Source organism: Falco peregrinus, chromosome 2 (genome assembly GCF_023634155.1).
Source record: "Falco peregrinus isolate bFalPer1 chromosome 2, bFalPer1.pri, whole genome shotgun sequence".
NCBI lineage: Eukaryota > Metazoa > Chordata > Aves > Falconiformes > Falconidae > Falco > Falco peregrinus.
Window position 1 is genome coordinate 87,376,845 of NC_073722.1, and position 22,505 is coordinate 87,399,349.

General features: G+C 53.7%; 1 protein-coding gene across 6 annotated transcripts in view; it reads right to left on the reverse strand.

The window, feature by feature from the left end:
• Positions 1-22,505, reverse strand: part of SEPTIN5 (septin 5) — a 49,508-nt gene that overhangs the window by 8,355 nt on the left and 18,648 nt on the right. For 2 of the 6 annotated variants that reach the window (XM_055794405.1, XM_055794402.1), the window contains exons 2-7: positions 2,882-2,978; positions 2,265-2,351; positions 1,570-1,693; positions 1,263-1,397; positions 494-611; positions 74-175 (exon numbers count right to left, since the gene is read on the reverse strand). In XM_055794405.1, the coding sequence (XP_055650380.1) occupies positions 74-175; positions 494-611; positions 1,263-1,397; positions 1,570-1,693; positions 2,265-2,351; positions 2,882-2,891 (576 nt within the window). In that variant the 5' untranslated portion in view covers positions 2,892-2,978. The other 4 variants (XM_055794404.1, XM_005233287.4, XM_027780671.2 and 1 more) reach the window with 4 other exon arrangements.

Genomic DNA, 22,505 nt, shown 5'->3' on the forward strand with positions numbered 1-22,505 from the left:
TCTGGCTCCTTCTGGAGAAACCATCATACCCACAAGCCTGACTTCCCAGTCCCCTGCTAAGCAGGTTCCATACCTTCAGCTCTCTGTCTTGCTGCTTGAACTCCTCATCTTCATCAGAGTCACACTCAGGAAACTGGTACACTTTAATACCAAATTTGTCAATCTCTTCCCGGATCTGTGTCCATGCAAGACAAAACCAAAAGGATGCAACACTGAACAATACAGAAACGCTGGGTTTATTCCCTGTCTGTGCAACCATGGGTTTGCCATAGCCTATGGGTGGTGAAAGGATTTGATATTTCTTCCCTAGCTGGCCTTTCTGCAGACACCGCTTCTCACAGCAGAGCACTGCTGCAATTAGACTTGCAGATACTGTGTGTGTATATACACCCCCCCACCACCCCGTATACATATATACATCTATCTCCCCTGCCGCCTCAGCCCCTCCCCACCACCACACCAGGTACACCCCTGCCGAGAAAGAGCATCTCACCCTCTCTTTCAGCTTCCGGATCTCGGAGGGGATCAGGCAGTCGGCTTTGGCAATCAAAGGCACGATGTTGACCTTCTCATGCAGAGCCTTCATGAACTCAACATCCACAGGCCTCAGCCTGCGTCAGGAATGAGGAGGACACAATTAGCGAGGACACACTGGGCAGCTTCCCCCCAGCCTCTCTCCCACCCACCCAGCATGGAGGGAAAAGGACAGCACTGCCACAAAAGCCTGCGGCAGCACTGGGACAGCCCTCAGCTAGTGCTCTGTCTTCAGGAAAGCTGTCCTGTATTTTAGCTGCTGAATGCCTCACACAGACACAGGCTGGGTATTATTTGCTCCCTTGCGGGCCAAATACTGCCCAGGCCACAGCCTCCCTCCAGCTGCGCTCTGCTGCGGCAGCCAGCACAGCCCCTGCAGCTGCACCAGCCAGGGGCAGGCTCTGAAGGCAGCTGAAAACTCCCTTTCCTACCCATCAGTCAGGCTTAGCTAGATAGGAAGATACAAGTCTGTGTGGCATTATTTCTCCTGATTTCCAAAACAGGATGTAAGGCCTGAGGGAGACCCACTCTGCCCAGTCACAGGCAGTCTGTCATGGCAGCGAGGTGGAGGGAGGCAGTGTGATGCTCAGCCAAGGGGAGCATCCAGACAGCTCTTCTCCTGTGCCAACAGCCCTGCCAATGCACAAGCTGCTACAGGGCAATCCTGCAGCACAAGGGTCTCCCCTCTGGACTGAGTCACACTTGGGTGCAGGAGCAGGGGCTCTCACCCGTGCCCAAAGGGCGAGATGAAGTAGAGGCAGCAATGCACTCGGTTGTCCTGGATGTTCTTCCTGTTCAGGCCGCTCTCATCACGGAAATACTGTTCAAACTGCTGGTCAATGTAGTCAGTGATGGGCTTCCAGCTGGGGAGGGCAATTAAAACAAAACAAAATCACACGTTTAACAGGACAGTGTCTCCTAGGGACTATGAGGCAGCATCATCCCCTTCCCGCTGCCAGGCTCCCTTCTTGTGAGACACCCACAAAAAACAGATGTGGCCAACAACTAGGAGGAAGGCAGCAGTGGCCTGCTCACCACTCAGTGTTGTTAACAGCATCTCCAAAGCCCGGTGTGTCCACTATAGTCAGCTTCAACTTGACACCCTTCTCCTCAATGTCCACCGTGTGCTTGACAATCTCCACTGTCTGGTTGATTCTCTCTTTGAACAGGAACACGTGAGTTAAAGCCAGGCAGTAGCACCGGGGATCCCCACTCACACCCACGACAAGCTGGCTCCTTCCTTATCACTGAGCACAGGGAGTAACACGGGTTTCAAAAACCCCTGATCATCCTCGAAGAGGCCTCAAGGGAGTGGTACTGGGGGGGGGGGGGGGCAGCAGCAGGCAGGCAGACTCTCAGAAGACACCCAAATCTCTGAAGTGCTCACAGCCCAGCAGTGCTGAACATTTTGTCCAGTCACTTGGGAAGAGGAATCTCTACCACACTGCAGCATCCAAGAACAACAGACAAATCTCAGCCCAAAGGGCTAGTGCTGCTCTGCGGCCTCATCTTCCCTTTGGAGGGCAGAAGAGCCCTGGCAAGCCAAATCCCTTTTGTGTGAATACTAGTGCTTCTACAGCCAGCAAAGGAGAGCAGAGCAACACACAACAGGGCAGGGATAAAGCCAAGCCTGGAGCTGCTGCCGAACCGAGGAACCAAAATACTAGTCCTTAGGACAGTCTAAATCTGCAGGCACAAGGACCGCTCACCCCACTTTGTCCCCAACTTACCCTCTGCGTTGAGGAGCTTTCTGTCTTTGTAGAGGTCTGTCAGGAACAGGCTATTCACCAGCGTGGATTTGCCCAAACCCGACTCTCCTAATTGACAGAGCGCAAAGAGGAGGAGGGAAGAGCAAGTAACATGACCCACTAATTGACTTACAAATGAAACTCTGAACAAGGCTTTGAATCCTGAGCCAGAGGAAGTGAGAGAGACGAGCTGTCAGAAGCTGTTTATTGACATTATATTTTTCCAGCAGGGGGAGGACTTCTGCTGCAAGATGTCTCAATCCTTGCACAAATGTGATCTCCCAGCTCCTCCATCCTCCCTCTCCTTCCTTTCCCTCAGTCCCTGGCTGGTCCTTCCTTTGCCACCCAGACCAGCCATTCTGCTGGAGGAGAAGCTTGCTTGAGTGCGTTATGGATGCTCAGGAGGGACCCACTCCTCCTGGGGAAACTGTCTGACTGCAATACAGGCTGGGGAGCAAAGGAAAGGCTGAGACAAGGACCAGAACAGAGAGAGGGGAGGATCCAGATCCTAAGGGAGTACCTAGAAGAAGCGAGGAGAGCTGGGCCCCTCCACGCACCCACCATGTGGCCCAGCCACCTTCATCCATGGGCGGTCTCACCTGCGACCATCAGGGTGAAGTCAAAACCCTTCTTCACGGATTTCCGGTGGACCTGGTTCGGCAGAGTGGCAAAGCCCACGTACTGCTTCTCATGGTCCTGCAGGGCAGAGGCAGATGGGAGCAGGTCAGGCTGTGCCACCCCTCCTGCTCCACAGCCTTACACAGCGACAGGGCGCTGGACTCAAAAGCCCCTGAGGCAGAGCCAAGGGTTGGAGGAGAGGTCCATCCCTGTCCTGGCAGTGGTGTGAGACAGGGCACGAACCCCCTCTAGACTCAGGGACTTCTGCCCTTCCCACAGGTGGGCATGGAAGGCCACCTCCTCCCAGCCGCAGCCCCACTTGGCTGCTCTCACAGCCAACACGGCACTTCACTGCAGCCCCCCAGCACTGAGAGCATCCCGCCATTCCCACCAGAGAGCACATGTGGAGCTGCTACTGACACACAACCTTCCTCCTTGCTTCTCCTGCACAGTCACAGGCTCCCTCCACAGTAGGGTCACCTCTCCCCAGGTCTTTCAGAGTCATTCCTACATCTCTCCCTCCAGAGGCCCATGCGGAACATGATGGAGAGCTTTGTAATCAGCACCCCAGGGCTTGCGGTGTCTACAGGAAGGCACAGTGGCTTGGCTTCTGCTTGACCTGAGAGGGGATTATTTCTTGCTGTGTCACAGCCACTCCTGGCTGAGTAAGAGGAAATCCTGAATAATCCCTAGTGTTATTTCTGAAGACACAGAAGTTCAAGGAGCATGGGAAGTGGGAAGATGTGGAAGTACTGACAACACAGGTGAGATGCTTTTAATGAGGGTGTTACTTATAGTATTAGTGGAGTGGTAACTACGGCCTAACCACCCCCCAGACACAGCCCCCCATCACTGAGTGCTCTCTTACAGCATAAAAGCCGCAGCCACCCCACAAGCGCAGCCCACGCTCTGTACAAGCACACTAAGTGCACGCCAGGAATGACAAGTCCGATGGTGTGTTTCACAAGCACGCAGCACTGCATCCCACAGCCAGGACCAAACATGCAGCCTGTGCTGCGACCCCTGGGCACACACCCTGCTTGTGCAGGCTATGTCCCAGAAGGTGAACATGACTCGTCTAGGGGATTCACAGACCTGCTCCAGGTCCTGCCCTCGGGCTGGGCTCTGCACATGGTCTGATGCTCACAGCTCAGGTGGCTGTGGGTAACTGTGGGCCACACAGCCCGGTTGCTCCAGCCAGCCTCCCCCTGAGCACCCCTGGTCTTTCACAGCCTGCACCCTCACAGCGTGTGCTCCCTTCCCCAGGCCCTATTGCAGAGGAAGGGTGAGCACGGACCCTGGCAAACACCTCCCTTCTCACATACTTTCCGAGCTGGACCAAAGGCGAGGCAGCTGTACACAAACACCTGAGCTAGAGACATCACAGACTCCGCTTTTCAACATCACTTAAAATAAACATACCCCTGGGATTCACACCACAGGCAAATCCACGGAGCCAGGAGTTCCTCAAAACCAGCCCCAGCTCCCACCCAGCTATGGATGCCCTCAAGCTGTCCTCACCCCACAGCTCTCTGGCACTGGTTCTCCAGGCAAACCAGGAACACCTCTCTTCCTAAGTTTAACTATCTCCATTCCTGGGGCTCACGCTCAAAGAAACACAAGTTACAATCCAGTGTGCTGAGCTTAGGGCAATGCCGACTCGCTCCTATTGCCATATTGCAAGTGGGCAATGCAGCTCCCAAGCAGCCCTCTGCAGTCTCTGGCTGCACATCCACACATGTGAGCATCCTCAGCCATGCAGACCGCAAAATCCTGGTAGGGACATACAGCAAGGAGGACACACCATGTCCTTCTCCCAGTGTATGGCTGCTCCAGAGCTGCCCACTCAGATGGGACAGGCATGGCTGATGGCCACTGCAGCCCAAGGACTCTGTTCTTTAGCATGGTCACTGCCTTCTAGAAATTTAGGTTTGGTTTGGGTCTCAGACTTGGTCACTTCAGTCCTGACAGAGTGACTGTGGGCTCTGGTCTCCCTCACTTCACCCCCTTGCTAATATGACTGAAGCAATGCTGTTTCACCACCTCAACAGTCCAGAAAGGCAGGAAGGGTCAGAGCAAATGAAATTAGAGAAGTGGGGAGATCAGAGAGTGCCCAAAGCACTCCACTGGCAGCTGTAATGGCTGAGCTAAAGGCAGTGGCATCCCAAAGCAGCAGTGCAGTGAGCAGCGGTGAAACCCCAGCGTGAAAAGTGATGGCAGCTCTGACAAGCTGCAAGCAACAAAGCAATGCCTGCCTGAGGGACACTGCGAACTGCCACCCAAAAGCCTCAGTAAAGGCTAAACACGAGATGTACAAAGCAGGGTCAGAAATGTGACAATGGCAAGATCAAGAAAACAAGACCAAAAGGTCGTTTCCAGCCAGTGTCCCTTGGTGCTGTGGCTGCCTCCCAGCTGCTTTGCTTCCCAGCGAAACAGATCCACAAACACAACCGAAGTGCAGCCGTAACAGCCTGCGCCTCACAGTGCAAGGCCCAGTGTTGCTCAGCGAGCAGCACAAATGTACAACACCCTTCCCGTTGCACGTCTCATACATGCAAGCTTCGGAAGAGACCTGCCCCAATCCTTACCACACTTTGGAGAGACAAGGATCACCTGCTCTCTCCAGTGACTTGACATGTGAAACAGGACTAGTAATGTGCTAATAAAACCATAGCTGAAGCTCGGGTGTGTTTCTCATTTTCTTTGTTTTTTAACCTGGATGACTAAGAGCTGACAATAGAGACACTGGGGAGCTGAACTCTGGTGCTTACTTCAGCCAAGTGTATCTGGCTGAACCTGATCCCTCGTTTCTGTTCAGCTCAACCAAGAAAGTGTGGATTTACTGTACCTCTGGTTACCTCCCCATAGCTCAGCAGAATCACGGCATTTGAAATGAGCAAACCCTGGCTGGCTGGTACTGCTTCCTTCCTCGCAGTAAGGTCAGTGCTGGGCGCAATACCAAGAGAAGAGCTTCCCGCACAGTGGGAGCCAGCTGGAGCTGCAAGGGGAAAAGCCCGGTCCCCAGCCACGTCTCCCTCTGACCACCCACGGACGCACTACAGCGGAGCCAGCAGCCAGCATATCTGCCAAGGGTAAAGGCAAGAGATACAGGGGAAATTGTGGTGAGGGAACCCCTTCTTCTAACAGCCTTCTCTCAGAACAACAGCATGGCCCCTGCACCACAGCCAGCCTCGACCCATGGCTCCTCATCTTGGCTCTGAGACACCCAACTTGAGCTCCCATCCTAGCCATGTTCAGGTACTGCTACAGGGATACGTCACCATCTCTGCTAGCGCACCAGCATCAGCACCACACTTAAGGAGACCAAGTAGCCTCCTAAGCCTGGTGTCTGCCTTGCTCAAAGCCCTACACCACTCACCATCTTCGTTAGGACCCAACATGGATGCTATCTGCAGAGCAACTATGCATGGGATGGAGAGTGCTGAAGGGGGTGTAGAAGGCTGTGAGAGCCACTGAAGGAGGCAGGTGACTTTCAGGGTTATGAAAAGCTAAAATCCATTAATTAGATGAGAGACTTGGACCGAGGGAGTTCCTGAAGGCATCACAGCCCCCTCCACATGCTCCTGACCCTTGCAAGCCAGCTCCCCTCAAGCTGACACAAGCCAGGACAGCCAGTCACTGCACCGCACTTCCCTCACCAGCACCAGCTGTCAGGAAAGGGCCCCAGGAGCCCCTCTCCGCACTGCCTCCTCCACACACTGCCTTTGTTCCCACATACCTGGGAATATGCCCCCTGCACGGCAGAAGAGGCCACCAAGGAATGTGGCTGACCTCTGGGGCCCTGTTACAAACCAAAGCATCCCAGGCCAAGCAAAACATGTCTGTACTCTCCCTCGGCACACACTGCTGGTTCACCAGGTATCACAGCAACACATCATGTCCTCACATCCTCCACCACCCAGCCAAGGTGGCCAAGACTCTCCCTGGGAGTTCAAGCCAAGGAACAAAGCACTGGTGGGTTCAAGTCCTGTTCCTATTGGGGGTAGAAACATTCAGTCATCCCTAGTACTGAGGTGCCTGCAGGGCTGTCTGTACCTCCAAGGCACAGTACACAGCACAGCCTCCATGGCTCCTGTCCTTCCCAATTCCTTCCTCCAAATCTCTCCAGTGGATGTGCTGTTTAAACCAATCCAGGTCTCGTGTGACTTCACCATTCAGCCTGGGATAAATGGGGCCTTGCTGGGTATATTCGAAAGAGCTAAAATTAAACACCATGGGACCACAGCAAATTTGAAGAACAGCCCCTATCCCAGGTCTGGAGCAAATCTCAGAAATGATGGAGCTTTTGCTGGGATGTCGGTGCCCCTGCCTCCACTTCTTCGGGGAGCGGCCCCTCCCCCCCCCATGTTACAGCCTCCAGCAGAAGCTGCCCAGCTCCCTCCCGGGTGGCCCTTCCTCCAGCCATCCCCCTCCGGCCAGGCACGGCCACCACATCCGCATCTGCACGCACCAGCACAGCCCAGCCCCAGAGGACAGGCAGACCCTTCGCTTCCTTTCACTGCCAGAAAGCTGCATAAATTAAAAACACAAACAGTCCCCGGGGCATCTCCCGCATACATCTGCCACCTTGGGCCTGGGGCTGAGCATGGGAGTATCAGCAAAACCACTCACCCACCAACGTTTGCTGCAGCAGAAGGGAAACCGGCTAGTCCAGCCCAGCATTAACATGGGAACACAAACCAGGCTGTGTTTTGGCACACAGGCAGCGCTCTCTCCTGCCCTGAGCCCCCCCCAAGCACGCACACGCCATTCAGAGAGGGAATCACTGCATGAAGTAACCACACAAAAATATGCTGGCATCTCCCAGCTGTCCAACATGCCCGTTGCCCCTCTCCCCCAGGGGCTGCTCCCCTCCTTTCTGTCCCCACCATCTCTCCCTTACCAGCGTCTTTCCAATCCTCTGCTCCTCAGAGGTCTCATCTTGTGCTGCACACGTCTTCTCGGGCACCATCCTCCCCCCCTCTGTCCCTGCTGCTCCCTGGCTCGCACAGTGCTATAAATACATCCCTGTACCTTCAGCTTGGCCGGGTGGCTTCGCTGTGCCTGCGTCCGGGGAGAAAGCAGCCGCTCCACTAACCGCTCCTGAATAATGATCGAATCCATAACCGCGGCCGGCAGGACGGACTGCCGCCGTGGGCCAAGAAAAAAAAAACCCAACCCATGTGTTCCCTCCCAGCTTCACTAAATCCATGCAGCAGCCCCCCCGCCTACGCATGCACACACACACACAGGGCTGGCTCAGCTCGCAGCAGCCTGGCGAGGCAAGGCGGAGAAGAGGCGAGGCGAGGAGAGGCGAGTGGGCTCCCACGGCAGCTGCCCGGGATTTCCTGCCTCCGCCTGTGCTGCAGGAGGAGCCTGCCAGCAAGGACAGGACAAAGCCACCGACAGGCCAGCGGCAATGTCTCTTGCCCTGCCAGTGTCCCGCAGAGAGGTTGCGCATGTACCGGATGCTGTCCTGGCCCTGAGTCCGAGTCCTTTGTCAGATGGGTTTTGTCAGCGGGACGATTTCTTAGATATCCTGCCTGACACAGCTGAGACAAAGGCTGGCTGCAAGGAATCTTGCTCTCAGCAAAAACCTTCTGCTTCTGGCTGTGTGTATGAAGGTTTAAAGAGTCCAAAAAGCTGCCCAAAATCAGGGTCCAAACTCAGCCCCCAGACCGCAGTCCTGGTTGACATGGATCTGCCTCCACGTGGTGCCGGTCCCTCTGTTGTCTAGTCCAGGCCCTATTGCAGCCTCACATCTGAATCCAATTTGAATAGCAGCTGATGTGTTCTGGGCCTTATAGCAACCATTTAATCTTCGAAGGCATTTCAAAATAAAGAGGCATCTGTGTTTGTTAAGCATGAGAACCAAGCTCAACAACAACCTAGCGTGCACAGAAAAGTCATTCAAACCTCCAGTTTGGGTTCTGAACCTATGCACAAGACCCGCTTTCCAGCTTCTCTGTGCAATCACAGAAACTGAACAGCAATTTATCTGAAACAGACAAAAGCTGATCATTTCATATAATCACATGATTCCAGAAATTGGGGAGGTTAGTATCACAGCACTTATAATAAAGTCATATGAGATGGCAACACTGGTGGTGCTGGAGGAACCTGTCACTTGCCACACGGGTTCCTGAGCAGCTTTCTGCTTGTGCATGGGGAAGGATGCCGAACCACAGCCTCGTTCCTGCCTTGCTCCCAGCCAAAGCTCCCGCTGTTTCTCTGGGAACTGCAGGCAATGGCTCCACAGAGCACCTGACCAGCAGGGCCTGTGCTGGTCACCCTCAGGCCAAACCCAGAGCCTTCACCATGCACTGCAAGTGGGGCTGACACCTGGTTCTGCTACGAGGCACCAATACTGCAAGGTCTCCAGTGAACTGAAGCCTGGGGGCAGCTGTGAGAGTCTTAGAAACACACCACAAGCTGAAAAAGAAGGAAAGAAGGAAAAAGAATGGTGGTTTACCCATGCTGCCAGCCTGCAAGCTGAGGGAAGATGACCTCACAAGTTGCAGGCACAAGGTCCTAAAAACTGAGAGTTGGGGATGTTCAGCCTGGAGAAGAGAAGGCTCTGAGCAGACCTTGTAGCGGCCTTCCAGTACCTAAAGGGGGCTTAAGGAAAGATGGGGACAGACTTTTTAGTAGGGCCTGTAGCAATAGGACAAGGGGTAATGGTTTTAAACTAAAAAGACAGTAAATTTAGATTAAGTATTAGGAGGAAGTTCTTTACTGTGAGGGTGGTGGGACACTGGCCCAGGCTGCCCAGAGCAGCTGTGGGTGCCCCATCCCTGGCCATGCTCAAGGCCATGCTGGACAGGGCTTGGAGCAACCTGGGCTGGTGGAAGGTGTCCCTGAACAGGGCAGGGGGGTGGGACTGGGTGATCTTTAAGGTCCCTTCCAACACAAACCATTCTGTGATCCTATGAAAAATAAATGGATGAGAACTGGGAAACACCCCCAGAGCAGGAAAACTCCTGCCACACAACAGCCATCATATAGCACGCATGAAGCCCTTTTCCAAACCACCCTGCTCTGCCAGCAGCATACTAAAATTACATCCATCCAGTTTTGCTCCCAATTATTTTCGCAAAGTCCTGGACTGAGGTCCAGGTGTAGCAGGAATTGCCACCTCTCAGAACACATCCCGGCTCAGTGGCTCTGCCCCTGCTTTGCAGCATTGCTCCATTCCTCAGGAAGCCGGTAAGCCTTCAACAGCCTCCCAACCCAGCAGTAGGCTTGTGACACTGCGCTTTTTTCTCCTAGATTCGTAATACCTAATCCTTGCTTTCCTGACTGGAGGACACCAACACCAGGGTCTGCAGTTTGCATATGACCAAAAGGCAATGAAGGTACCACACTGTCTGCACTGGGCAGCGAGAGCAACAGTTTGTGGCACACCAAAGATGCATTCAAACTTACTTGCGGTAACACAGAGGTCTTACCAGTCCTTCCACAGCATAAACCACAATAGTTGCAAGCAAACTCTCTCCAACCCCCACGTATCCTCACAGCTTGGTAAACCCTTGTCTGAGGACCACAGGCCACAAGGCTACCAACCACAAGCACCTTCCAAGGGCACATGGAGACATGCTGTGTCCCCACAAGCCCACTACACCAAATCAGAGCATTCCTCTGAGCTGGGATCACAGAAGAAATCAACAACGATATGGTTGCAACAAAACCACAGTGCTTTTATGGCCGCAGGAGCCATGCTGACAGTGCAGAGAGGAACAAGGAGCTACTGTCTCCTGAATGCCTTGAGCTCTCGCACATCACACATGCTCTCAGGATTGGCAGCCAGGGAGCAATTTCATCCAGAAGGCCACGTCTGGAAACACACAGAATAGATTAGGGAAAGAAACCCAGAAGGGTAGGTCTTGGCTACAAAGAACATCCTGAGGCTGAGTGGCCAACGCTATGGCTTTCAAAATGTGAAGGAGGGTTGACTGGTCCCAGATTCAGCCTCCTCTGCCTCTGCTAATGATGTATGACATCCTTGAGAGGAAAAATAGCACACAGGACATTCATCTGAGATGCGCTGTGCGGCAGAGCTCAGCATGGAAATGCACATCTTTGCCCTTTCAAGATCTAGAGCAAAACCAAAGCGTTTCTTCTAATGGCTTGTGGGCCACATGCACCTCTAACCTCCTCTCCAGGCAGGTGCCAGCAGCAGCAGCTCAGGGCTGAAGCTGGCAGCAGAATCCAGGTTTCCGACAAGCCCCAACCTGCTGAGCACTCAGTAAAGGAAACGCAGGCGTAGGGTGCACCAAGCCCACCTCACCTCACGGACCAGCTCTTTGTCAAACTGTGACAGCAAAAGAGAAAGACAAAATAATCATCAATGAGCGCTGCCTGGCACAGCCAGGCTCTTTCACATTGCTGCTGGGTTGAGCAGTTGCTCACTAGCAACGGGGCCAGGGCAGAGCCAAACCATGTGCCCACCCTTGTGCAACACCTCTCTCCTTTGGCTCACTGAAGCCAGCTGGGGGCAAGCACAGCCCCAAGGGCTGCTCTGGGCAGGGGACGCAGTATGTGTGGGTACAGCTGTGGCTGTGCACTAGCAGCAGCAGAGCAATGTCCTACTTTTCCCTTTGTAAGAAGGGATTTCTAGCCTGTGGTGCTGAAGATGGGCTCTGAGAAGAAAAGAAAAAAACGCATTATTTCATGGTTTTAGATGTAAACTCACAGAAGGCGGAATTCAGCACTGGGCAGCTGGCTGGAGCACAGGAACAATCCCTGAGAGCAGTACCTCAGCCTTGCAAGGGCAGGCAGGGGCAACCCTCCTCCACTGCACTCCACACCACCAGCCCAGGGAACAAGGAGCTGTGCTTGTTCCAACAGCACTAACCGAAGGCAGACACAGGGCTGTGCTATCGCACAGCCAGCAGAGCTGGAAGCCATACACCCATTTAAGAAGAACACCCAGTGCTCAGGACCCAGCTGCAGCAAGCGGCAGAGATCAACCACCCAGAGCCCAGCACAGTGGGTAAAGGTGGCTGGAAATGTGACAAGCAAGGAGCAGAAACGACACAAGGAAGAGTGAGGAGAGACCAGCACAGATCAGAGATGGGGGCAGGGAGAGGGAATTCAGTTCTCAGCTGAATTGACACTGTCCTGGCCAGGTTCCAGCCACAACCAGAACAGCCCCGCACACCTTCCTCCCGGCAGCCCCCAGCTCACACCAAAGCGGGGCTTTCACCTCAGCAGCCTCCATGCTCAGCCTGTTGGACGCTCTTAGCTGAGAGGCTCAGGCCTCCCGGTCTGCCCAGATGGATGCAGATCAGAGGTCACCACACTGATGCAGCTGTAACATCCGTCAGATGGGGGCACGAACACATTTTTTGGCCTCTTGGCAATATACTGTCAATACTGGACGGTGATACGAGCTCACTCTAAGCCCCAGCCACCCAGCTTTTCTAGTCTGCTACTATGAGCAGCAAAGATAATGTGAATATAGGTAGATCCAGAGGTCCAGCCATGAAGAGCTCTCCCCTTACGTCACCCAGAGCATCCAGGGGAAGGAGAATAAGGGGAAGCATCATGGTACAGGGAGACAGGGCCCCAGCCAGCTCAGAGGAGAGGTCCCCCATCTACCAGGCAGTGGTTTCTGGCAGACATGCTGTCACCTAAGGACTGCAGTGCTCAGGCTCCATCCTTGATGAACAACCAGGAACACATCACAGAAGGAAAAATCTTCATCCTGATCCAGACAGACACTTTTGAGCAGCACAGAGCCAGGCAAAAGGGTCCCATCAGGAATGCACCCAGCCAGTCTGGCCTGTGCAGGGGACTGGTGAAGCTCTGTGCATCCATGGCTCGGCAGAGTCAGCACAGTCACATCATAGCAGCATTTATGGTTTTTCCGCTGAGGCAGATAAAGTTGTTTTCAGAATTCCCCACAGAAGGGGAATTTGGTTCCTGGCTGTTTTCTACCAGGGTGGGAAGGGCAGTTCCAGAGGAGCCATTTGCTCAAGCTGAATAGGAGCAGCAGCAGGCAGTAAACCTATTCCCAGCTTGGACCAGGGCAATGGAGGCTGAGGAGCTGTCGATGTCTTCCCTGCAGGGGTGCACAGCCTTCTCAGCTCAGTTACCACCTTCTCCTCCTGCTGCCTTCTCTCCCACTATGCAGAAAGTCAGTGCTGACTTCAGGCAGATGAATCTCATGGGTATTTCATGGGTACTGCAAGGTTTGGACTCTGCTGCTCCATCACCGCTGAGCTGCACACTCACCCTGAGGCTCCTGCTGACCTGATCCAAGCCAAGATGCCTTGCTGATCTAAACTCTGATGATTAACCTCGAGCTTGCAAGCAAGGCTTTACGTAAGTGGTTACTGGGAGCATCAGAGCCCTGACACTTTAGCCAGGCTTCATCCTTTTGATGCAGAGGCAAAAGCAAGATACCAGACCAGAAATGCAGAAATCCCAAAGCACATTAATCTCCTGTACATACAGTGCATACACAACACAGTAACCACATCTCCTGTGTCTTGTCTTTTACCTAACCCACAGGTCAAGCATTAATTTCCACTCTAGGATCACTGCTGCTTTGTCACATAATCCCTCCAGAAATCTATCCAATTCCACTTTAAAGGTATTTGTGCTCTCTGCTTCCACTTGAAGCACCTCACACTTCCCAAGAGGCACTGTGTGACTCACACAATGTCTCCACTTCCAGCTTTGAAAAAGGACACATGACTTCAAATTGCCTCTCGCCTGTTTAAACTTGTGACTCCCCCTGGAGCGAGTTCACGGCTCTTGTCACACCCGGCTCCTCTGCTCACAATTTAGGATAATGTGCAAAAAGTAATGAATTGGGCAGATGCGGAGCTGGCTGGAACTCTTCCACCAAAGGCTCGGCTGCCCTCCTCTCCGCAGAAGCACAGGAGGAACCACTTCCAGCCAGACCTTCCCTGGTGCCGTACCGACAAGTTCCACGCGAGGGAGAAGCCAGCCCGCAGATGAGTGGGTCCCACGGGGGATGGGAGCTCCCACGCAGCTTCCCCTGGCCAGGGCCAGACAGAAATCAATTTGCAGATCAAACCTGCAGCTTTGATGCTTCCACCTCACACAGGGTCGCAGTCACTGGCACCTCCGATTGTGAACGCATTCAAAACCTTAACAAAGGACAAAGGTTTCCAAATTTAGCCTGTTCAGAGAGGAGAAACCAGGCGTGCAGGAAGGTCTGCAGCAGTCTCTCGGCTCATCCGTCCCCCTGCTTCATCCTCCAGCTCTGCAGAACAAATCAGGCTTTAATAGATTGCCTGCCTCTCATCTCAAAGCCACAGCTGGGAAAACCAGAGAGAGGCAGAGCAGATCCCTGCCAGCCCCGGGAAGCTAGGAAGAGGAATACCTGGGAGACAAACAGGTACACATTGCTCCACGGCACAGAAGCTGGCTGGGCTGTGAGCTGTTTGGTGAGAGAGGGTGGAAAATAATGGTGATTTATTCTTCAAAATGGAAAGGCGCTGCTTCTCCAGCTCACAGGTTCTCCATCCAAATGACAAGAGCATCAGCAGTTTTGGAAGCTCTTGATGCATATTAACATGCATGAACTGGAAAAGGCTGGGGCCAGAATCCTACAGAAGGTCCACTTTAAAGTTACAGGTAGTGGTCCCAATCCTGCGATCCTTACTCACCGAGTAGTCCCTTTGAAATAGAGACGACTGCTCACGTGAGTAAGGGATGCAGGATCAGGCCTGTCTACCAAAGAGGCCGAATCCTGAACCGGAGAGGACATCACGGCCCCCGAGTATCATGAGACACACACACACACACGGTCCAGCAGAGGCTAGTCCAAGGGCATCACCAGGAAAGGCACTCCAGGCTAGGGCACCACTCCTTCAAACAGCGCACCAAGCACAGACCATGGAGAGCAAGGCAGTGGACAAATAAGGCTGGAAAAGGGATGCTCCACCCAAGCAGGGATGCTCCTGGTTCATCCCCAGTACACTCGTCTCACATACTCCCAGCTCTGCAAGGAGCTCTTTGTTAATGCTGCTGTCCTCCCAGCAGGCTCCTGAAAACAATACTGGGAGAACAAAAGCCAACTGTCTTGGGACAGCTCCCAACCTCTGTGTGAGTCTTCCAGCTACAATTAACATAACTTTAGGGAGTAGCTGATGCCCACAAGAGAGTAGAATAAGCCCACTTTTAGATAATTTTTAATTCCATTAGTTAAAGGGGAAAAAGGCAGCTCTCTAAAGCAACCTTCAGCCCTCGGAGGCACCAGGGAGAGGAAAGCCAGCCTCAGCCGGTGTGACAGATAACCCCAAAAAGCTCTGCAGACTGCACCCTTCCAGGCCAGACAGACTGCTGCTTTCCATGGCAAGGAGGTAGATGTACCTCCTCCTTCCTAGGTGGTCTCCTGCAGGTCTCCATCCAGCGCTTAGACCCCCAGGCTCCAGTCTCCCACCTTTCCTGCCCCGCTGTCAGCTTGCCCCCATGCAGTCACGTTGCAGTAACACCAAGCACAGTCCTTGTGCACGCTCGCTGAGATGGCAGAGGTACACAGGGATCTCCACCTTCACCCCTGGACTTGCACCACAGCCCACTTGACTGAGATGAGGCTGCTGAGGGGGTGCCAGGCATTTACCCTCTTCCCTTTACACATGCACAACTCTGCCCTTGCTCCACCTCGACTGAGACATGACACAGCCGTACCTGGCTGCAAAGTGCTGCCCCTTGGAGCCTAGCACAGGGCAGCGTCCCTGGCAAGTGCAGCCATGTGGCTTCCAGCCTCACCCAGCTGCTCGTGATGTATGCTCAACTATCTGCCACCCAAGAAGGGACCCCCGGGAGCCCATTTCCCAGCCCTGCCATACGACCAGGCTCTGGAAACCTCACTGCCCACATCAGTCTGCTCAGGGCTGGGCCCTGCATCTTTGCAGATGGATAATTAGACTCCCCTTCCATTTCCTCCTTCTTCCTGATGGTTTCTCTGGCTGGCAGTTCCCCCACAGCCATGCACAATCCAGCAGCATTAGTCAGAAGGAAATTCTGCTCCCCTCCTCACATGGCTGTTGCTTTTGGTTCAATATAAACAGCAGAGTGAACTGCGCAACAGTTGGAGTACTTCGTTTCAGAAGCATTTGTCCTTTTCAGTCTGGCAAACAGGGTTTTCCCTCACACACCTGCACCCTGCCCCTTTTCCCCAAGTGACACAGAAAATATGCATGATTAAAGTGAATGGGATGTTGCTGGCAATTGGAAGCAATTAGCTAATCAGCAGGAATAAGCAATCAGCTGGACTGCGATTGCAGCACACCTCCATTTATGGGCAGTGGTGCAAAACACTCCTTTCAGGTAGGGCCTAAAAAACCACACCTGATCATCAGCAATGGTGTGAGATGCTCTCAGAAAAAGATCCTAACACTTTCCTGCAGGAAACCTGAGGAAGAGATGGAGTAACAATTAAATTGGGGTAAATCAACACAGAGCTGCCTCTCAAAGCTCCCAGAGAAGGGAAGAAGCATGTGCCCAGATGAAGTATCCACAAAGATACTCACTGAGCGTACAAGATGTTGGTCCTCCCCTGCCACTAAACGGGCTTTCTGGGAAGCAGTACTGGTACCGAAAGCCCTGATGACTGCAAAAGCATCCCCAGGACCTGCACAGAAACACAGACACATTACCTCCACCTGACAGAGGACAGCAAAGGAGTCACCCTGCTGGGATCACACAGATCACCCCTCACAGGAGATGTACAGACTGAGGTTTGCAGAGATAATCCATCAATTCTGACTTCTTGTACCCTGTGATATACCGTGTTCTCCACGGGCAATATCCCAAGCCCACACGGAGCACTGTGAGTCCCACAGCCCTCCAGCAAACCATCGTGACTTCCAGCAGCTCCACATCACTGCCTGGGATGTGTAATTTCTACTCCCCACTGGGCTGCAAAACCCAAACTGCCGCTTGCCCCATGGAGGGAGCTTTGAAAAGACTTCTGGAAGATTTCAGGAGCTTGCTGCTGACTCTCTCCCCCCAAATTCGTGCCAGCCCATTGCTGGCTGCCCACCAAGTCCCGGATGGAGTGTTACCCAGCTGTGCTGCTGGCAGGCTCGCAGGCCACGAGGCCTGAGACACTGCAGTCATTGAGCTGTCGGTGCCTCTTCCACCATTTGTGGCCTGGCCAGGCTTCCCTGGGGCCCGGCACACCGCACACACCAGGGTCTGCGCAGGACCAGCGCTGCAGCTGCATGGCAGCAGTGTGACATGGTGTTCCCAAAGGGCATCACAGCTCCGGCTGACCCAAAGAGGTCCCCAGCACAGCTGTGTTGTGGGCCACCGACACAGCTGTGGGACCAACCAGGCAGATAGAAAGCAGAGCAATTTGCTGCACAAAAGAAGAAAAGGTAAAGCTGCAGGGCAGCAAACAGCTGTGCTCATCCCATATTTCAAAGACTGTCGAAAATTTGATAGCCCAAGGCTTGCGCAGCTCAGGCCAACGGAGACAGGCTGGGGACCAGGCTGTTCCCCAGTTCCCTGTGGCTGTGTGGCCATCCAGCATTCACACCAGCTCCTTGTACCCTGCCAGCACAGATGCCCAGGCCATAGCTGGGTAGGAAGCCATCAGAATAATCAAAAAGGGAATCAAGGGATGCTCTCCAACACCTTGCTCTCCTCCATCTACTTGCTCCAGCAAACAACAAGCCTGGTTACACCTGCACTGCACAGCTCACCACTTCGCTGTGCCCTGCAGTGTTGACTGGACATTCACATTTTGTTAAATGCTGTGACAATGGGAGAAAACTTCAAGTCAGTGAGTATATAAAACAAACTATGCTGTCAAAGGGAACATAAAGTTTCTTCCAAGCTTAAGAGTAATAGTCAGTAACTGCTGAGTGTTGCTTCTCCTTATCAGAGATGCTGAACAGTAAGGAGAAAATGAGAAGTTAGTCTGAGTTTTCAGCGAAACAGAGAAAAAGACCTTCTTGAATGGAGAAGTATCTGGCTCAAAGTCCTAGCAGGGAATGTGCTGGATACCAGAGAGCTACCCTTCCATAACGCAGGTGTGATATGCAAACTCTGGAACTCACAGCAGGGATAACCATACAGATTATTTACCAAGACTGACGGACACTGACGCATCCTGATGACTCTGTGGTACTCAGATGAACACCCTGCCTGAGGCTGCTACAGGAAACACTGCAGCTTGCTGGGCTGGGAGGTCAGCTCAGCAATCGCAACGGAGAGGCGATAACAGGCAGAGCACAGAGCCGTGAGCCAGCATACCCCGGCAGCGCAGCAGCCTCCGTCTGCTTTGGTCCAGCCCCAAACTTCGTTAGCAGTTTTGCAGCAGTGAGAGATTCCTACTAACCACTGAGATGCTGCCATCTGTTTCCACTTACATGCTGGCTTGCAGAAGCAGCTACAGAGCAAAGGACTCCAGAGAGTCTTTGCTCTCCTGAGTGCACAGGGACTGAACAGCCAGCTGGTTGGGATAGACACAGTCTGGATTCGCCCTCCCCAGAGTGACCTAGTACCTCCCTTCTGTACAAAGTACACACCTAGGAGGCACCGCAGCCCTCCCACTTCGGTTTTGCAATCAAGCTCCATCATACACCCACCCACAGGCCACTTCCCTGCGGGCACAGAGAACTTGCTCCAGCAGACAGCACAACCACACTGACCTACTGCTCTGCATGCCGCCGCAGCAAAGGAAGGGTTCTCAGCTGTTCCCACATCTCTTTGTCCAGCCTCTACAAACCCAAAAGGAATCTGCCTCTGATAAGCCAAGATCCCAGCATAAACAGCTACCAGCCCCTTCATTCTATATCAGGGTCCTGCAGAGATCACACTGCACAGAGAAATTTTTACCCAGACACCGTTTCCATGTATTCATTTTTCTGTACGCATTGCTTGGGGCAACCACATACCTACTTGCCCCCAGAATGGCACAAGACACACCAGCGGTGCCTGCGCTCTCCCGGCCAGCACAAAAGCACAAAGCAGACAGCAGAGAGAAAGATGGCAGCGTGTAGCATGGGAGTGCCTAGGCGGCTTCTGAAAACGGTAGCAGGAGGAAGAAATGGATAAAAACAGGAGGCACCCTGGGTGGGGAGGGCTAAGGAAGTACTGGCCCTGTCTAGCAGCTGAACTGCAGAAGGACTCTGCCACCTTGTTTTACCTGTCACACCTGCCTTACGCAGGAAAACAGTCCTCTTGCTCAATAGGAGGTTTCATGCTTTGAAACCGATTGCTTAATTTTTGGCAATTTGAGTTTGGCAACTAGCCTTTTCCTGTGGTTGCTGCTTCCTCTCTGAGCACACACAGTGTTTTTCAGAGCGAGAAGTGACGTTATGCTCCTCTCAGCCTGCCCCCCAGGCCCTGCAATTCCCCTCAGCAACTCCTCCCTTTGGAAGAGCTGGTGCCTGTGGTGCATTTGCAACCATGGCAGGGAGTGGCAGAACATGCTCCAAGTTCTCCTTTTCTTCCCAACAAAATCTTCATAGTCTTGCCTGGAGAGAGCTGAAGAACAGTGCTCTTAGGTGTGAAAGGATGAAACATCAGAACACACCATGAACAAAATGCAGCAGCACACTGTGATACTGCAGCAGCAGTGACTAGCTGGACAAAACTGATACAAAATCAAAAGCCCAGAGCATCCTACACAGCTTCACAGAGAGGATCCTTCCCAAAATGATCTTGTCCTACTGCCCCTATCCCACCACCAGCTTCTCAGCTCATCTGTGGTTTTACATACCCCACCGCCAACCACACTGCGCTGGAGAGGGCAGCTCTCAGTCACCCAGCAGGCACAGCCACGCTCAGCTCCGCACCAGCGCGGCACTGATGCTCCAGCCAGAGACGGGAGAGCAGCCAGACCTCAAGTCCATTCTTAACAGCTGAAAACGACAGCTTTCTCCAAAGCATATCCTTCTGTAATGAGTATATCTAGTGTAACACCCCAAGCATAGGAGTTCCCCTCACTTCTCCAAGCTGACTTTGCTTTGCTGTCACATACTGTCAAGCAGTCCCACTCAGCCCTGCTTTGCTGAACTCTTCCCAAGAGATACTTCTCCTCAAAGCCACAGATACAGTGACATTGCCATCCTGGTCCATTACAGCCCTGTCACAGTCACCGTGAGGCCGCTCCTGGCGACTCTGCACCTTGCAGGGAACACACAGCCTGGACGCACAGCCCAGAGCAGCCAGGCTGTGCAACACTGGGACCTGGGAGGCCAGGGGTCCTGCCCCCTGCAGCCACGCAGCCCACCGGGCAAAGCCGTGCTCGGGCAAAGACCTCCCACAGCAAAGGAAGAACCAGTGACCCTGCCACTGGGCTGCTGGTTAGCCCTGAGCCGGGGGGAGGCCCTGGGCAGCACAGCCGGGCTGGGCACAGATCCCCCCCACATTAGCAGCCCAGCTCCAGAGCTGACAAACCTCCCGCTGCAGGCAGCGCTGGGCACAAAGGCTCATTTGTTCCCCGCACACGAGCCCATTCCAGGCTGCCGCTTGAACACATCTTCTTTATTGTGCCCTCCTGACTCCGGCAACAGGCAGGGCTCAGGGCTCAATGGCCCCTTTCTGGGATGCTGCTGCAGCTTACACACAGGAGGCCAGGGATGGCAGGGGACTGCCAAGACCCTCAGCCCTGCCAGGCAGCGAGCACTGGCACTGCACGCCCTCCACCACCGACAGCAGCATTAGCCTCCCCCGGGGCTCCGCTGACCCAAACCCCTGCTCACAGACATGGCAGAGCTCCTCTGTCACCCAGCCGGTCAGTCACTTTGTCACTATGCTCCAGTGTCACGGGCACAGCGGTGGGGCGCTGAGCAGAGGTGACAAAAGGGACAGGTTTTGTGCAAAATTCCTGCTTGTCCGTGCACAACAGACAGATTGTTCCATCACATACAAGCATGGAGACAATGCCGAGGCAGGAAGGAGGAAAATGGGACTGTAAACTCTGTTCCTCACCCTGACACAGTTATGATGGGATCTGTTCCCAGTTCCTGCTCCCAGTACAACAGGGAAAAGGGGCAGGAGAGCTGGGGAAAGTCTCTTGCTAGATCCCACGAATGGTTAAACTCTCCCTATTTAGCAGTGGTGGGAGGGGATTTATCTCCAAGCAAGCTTCTTGATACCACCTGGGATGAGGCCAAGCGAAAAGCAAATTCCTCCACTGAACTAGTAGCCCTCCTATACTGCCTACCCAGCTACAGAACCACAGGGACATGAGAAAAGGCAGCTTTTATTTTCCCATCCATGGCCCTCCACAGCCCAGCATCTCCTCAAGCTAGAGCTCGAGCCAGAAGACAACTAGGCTTAAGGGGAAGCCGTTGGAATCCCCCCAGTGGCTTGCGAGACAGCACTTGGAAGCTGTCCTTACTGGAGCACACTGTTATTTACTGAAGTCCAGAGCTGTGCCTGGCAGACCAGCTCCAGCAGCCAGGGTAGAGCTGGGCTTGCTGGATGCTGACAGAGTCCAGGAACTCCAGACTCCAACTGTGGAAGAGAAAATTTTGACCATCTCAGAGCAGCAGACATCAAGGGAGGAGGAAGAAGGGTCCCTTGCCATGTCATGAAGGAGAATTCACTGGTGGTTTCTGCAAGCTGTGTCTGCCTGTGGTCTCCCAAACTCCCTGCCACTGCCTGGGACCTGGAGCTGACAGCCCAGCTGGCTCCCACCCCACACTCCACATCCTCAGTGCTCCCACCATCATCTCTGCTCCTAGAACACAGAAAGCAGAGCCTCCAGGATGGCTCTAATCCCCTTTTTCACTGATCCACAGGGCCCTCAGACACAAAGATCCCAGCAGGGACTCTTCCATCCCTGCACATACCTTCAGCACCTTCCTGCACCAACACACAATTGCAATGAGCACATTTTCCAGCCAGGCATGGCTCAGCACCCTGCAGGACAGTCCTGAACTTTTAATCAGGAAACTGCTCCAATACGTGCCATTTCCAGAAAGGCCTTCTGTCCAGCTGTGTTTTTTGGACTCTGTTCTGTCATCTTCTCCCTCCTGCTTCTCCCCTACTCTAGCAAGTAAAAAGATGAGGACAGAAGGAAAAGGAACCCTACAACCCTCCCCACTTCCCACCCTACTTGCACAGCTGTACCACCCAGCAGCTGGGTGCTGCCCCTCAGTTGTGGGGTTGGGGAGCACCATGCTACAGCCCAGCACCCAGATACACCCCTTTCCTCAAGCAGGCGCACAGGGCTGGTTCCTAACACTGGTACTGCTCCTCCACAGGGCCATTCCCTCTACCAGCACATAAGGGGTCACATCACAACCCCTGTTCCCTCCCTGCCAAGGTCACAACCTTTGGAGAGAGCAGCACAACAGATCAGACATCACCAAGGAGCCTTACATCCTGGTAACAGGGGTGAGGTCCCTGGACCTCACAGGGCTGGAGCTGTGTCTTACCAATACCCACGCTCAGGTGGCTGGCAGACTGCAGGACGCCCCAGGGTGAGACCCTGCCCAGCACATGCCAAGAGCATGCAGCTAGGTGGGAAGCACAGGGCTCTCCCTGGAGCCTCAGCCCCTCTCCTGCATCGTTCAAAGAGCAGCAGAAGCTCTGGCCATGGCTCCAAATGCTGCTCCACCTCAGAGCTGGAGGCAGATGAGGTCACCTCCAGGCTGAAATCAC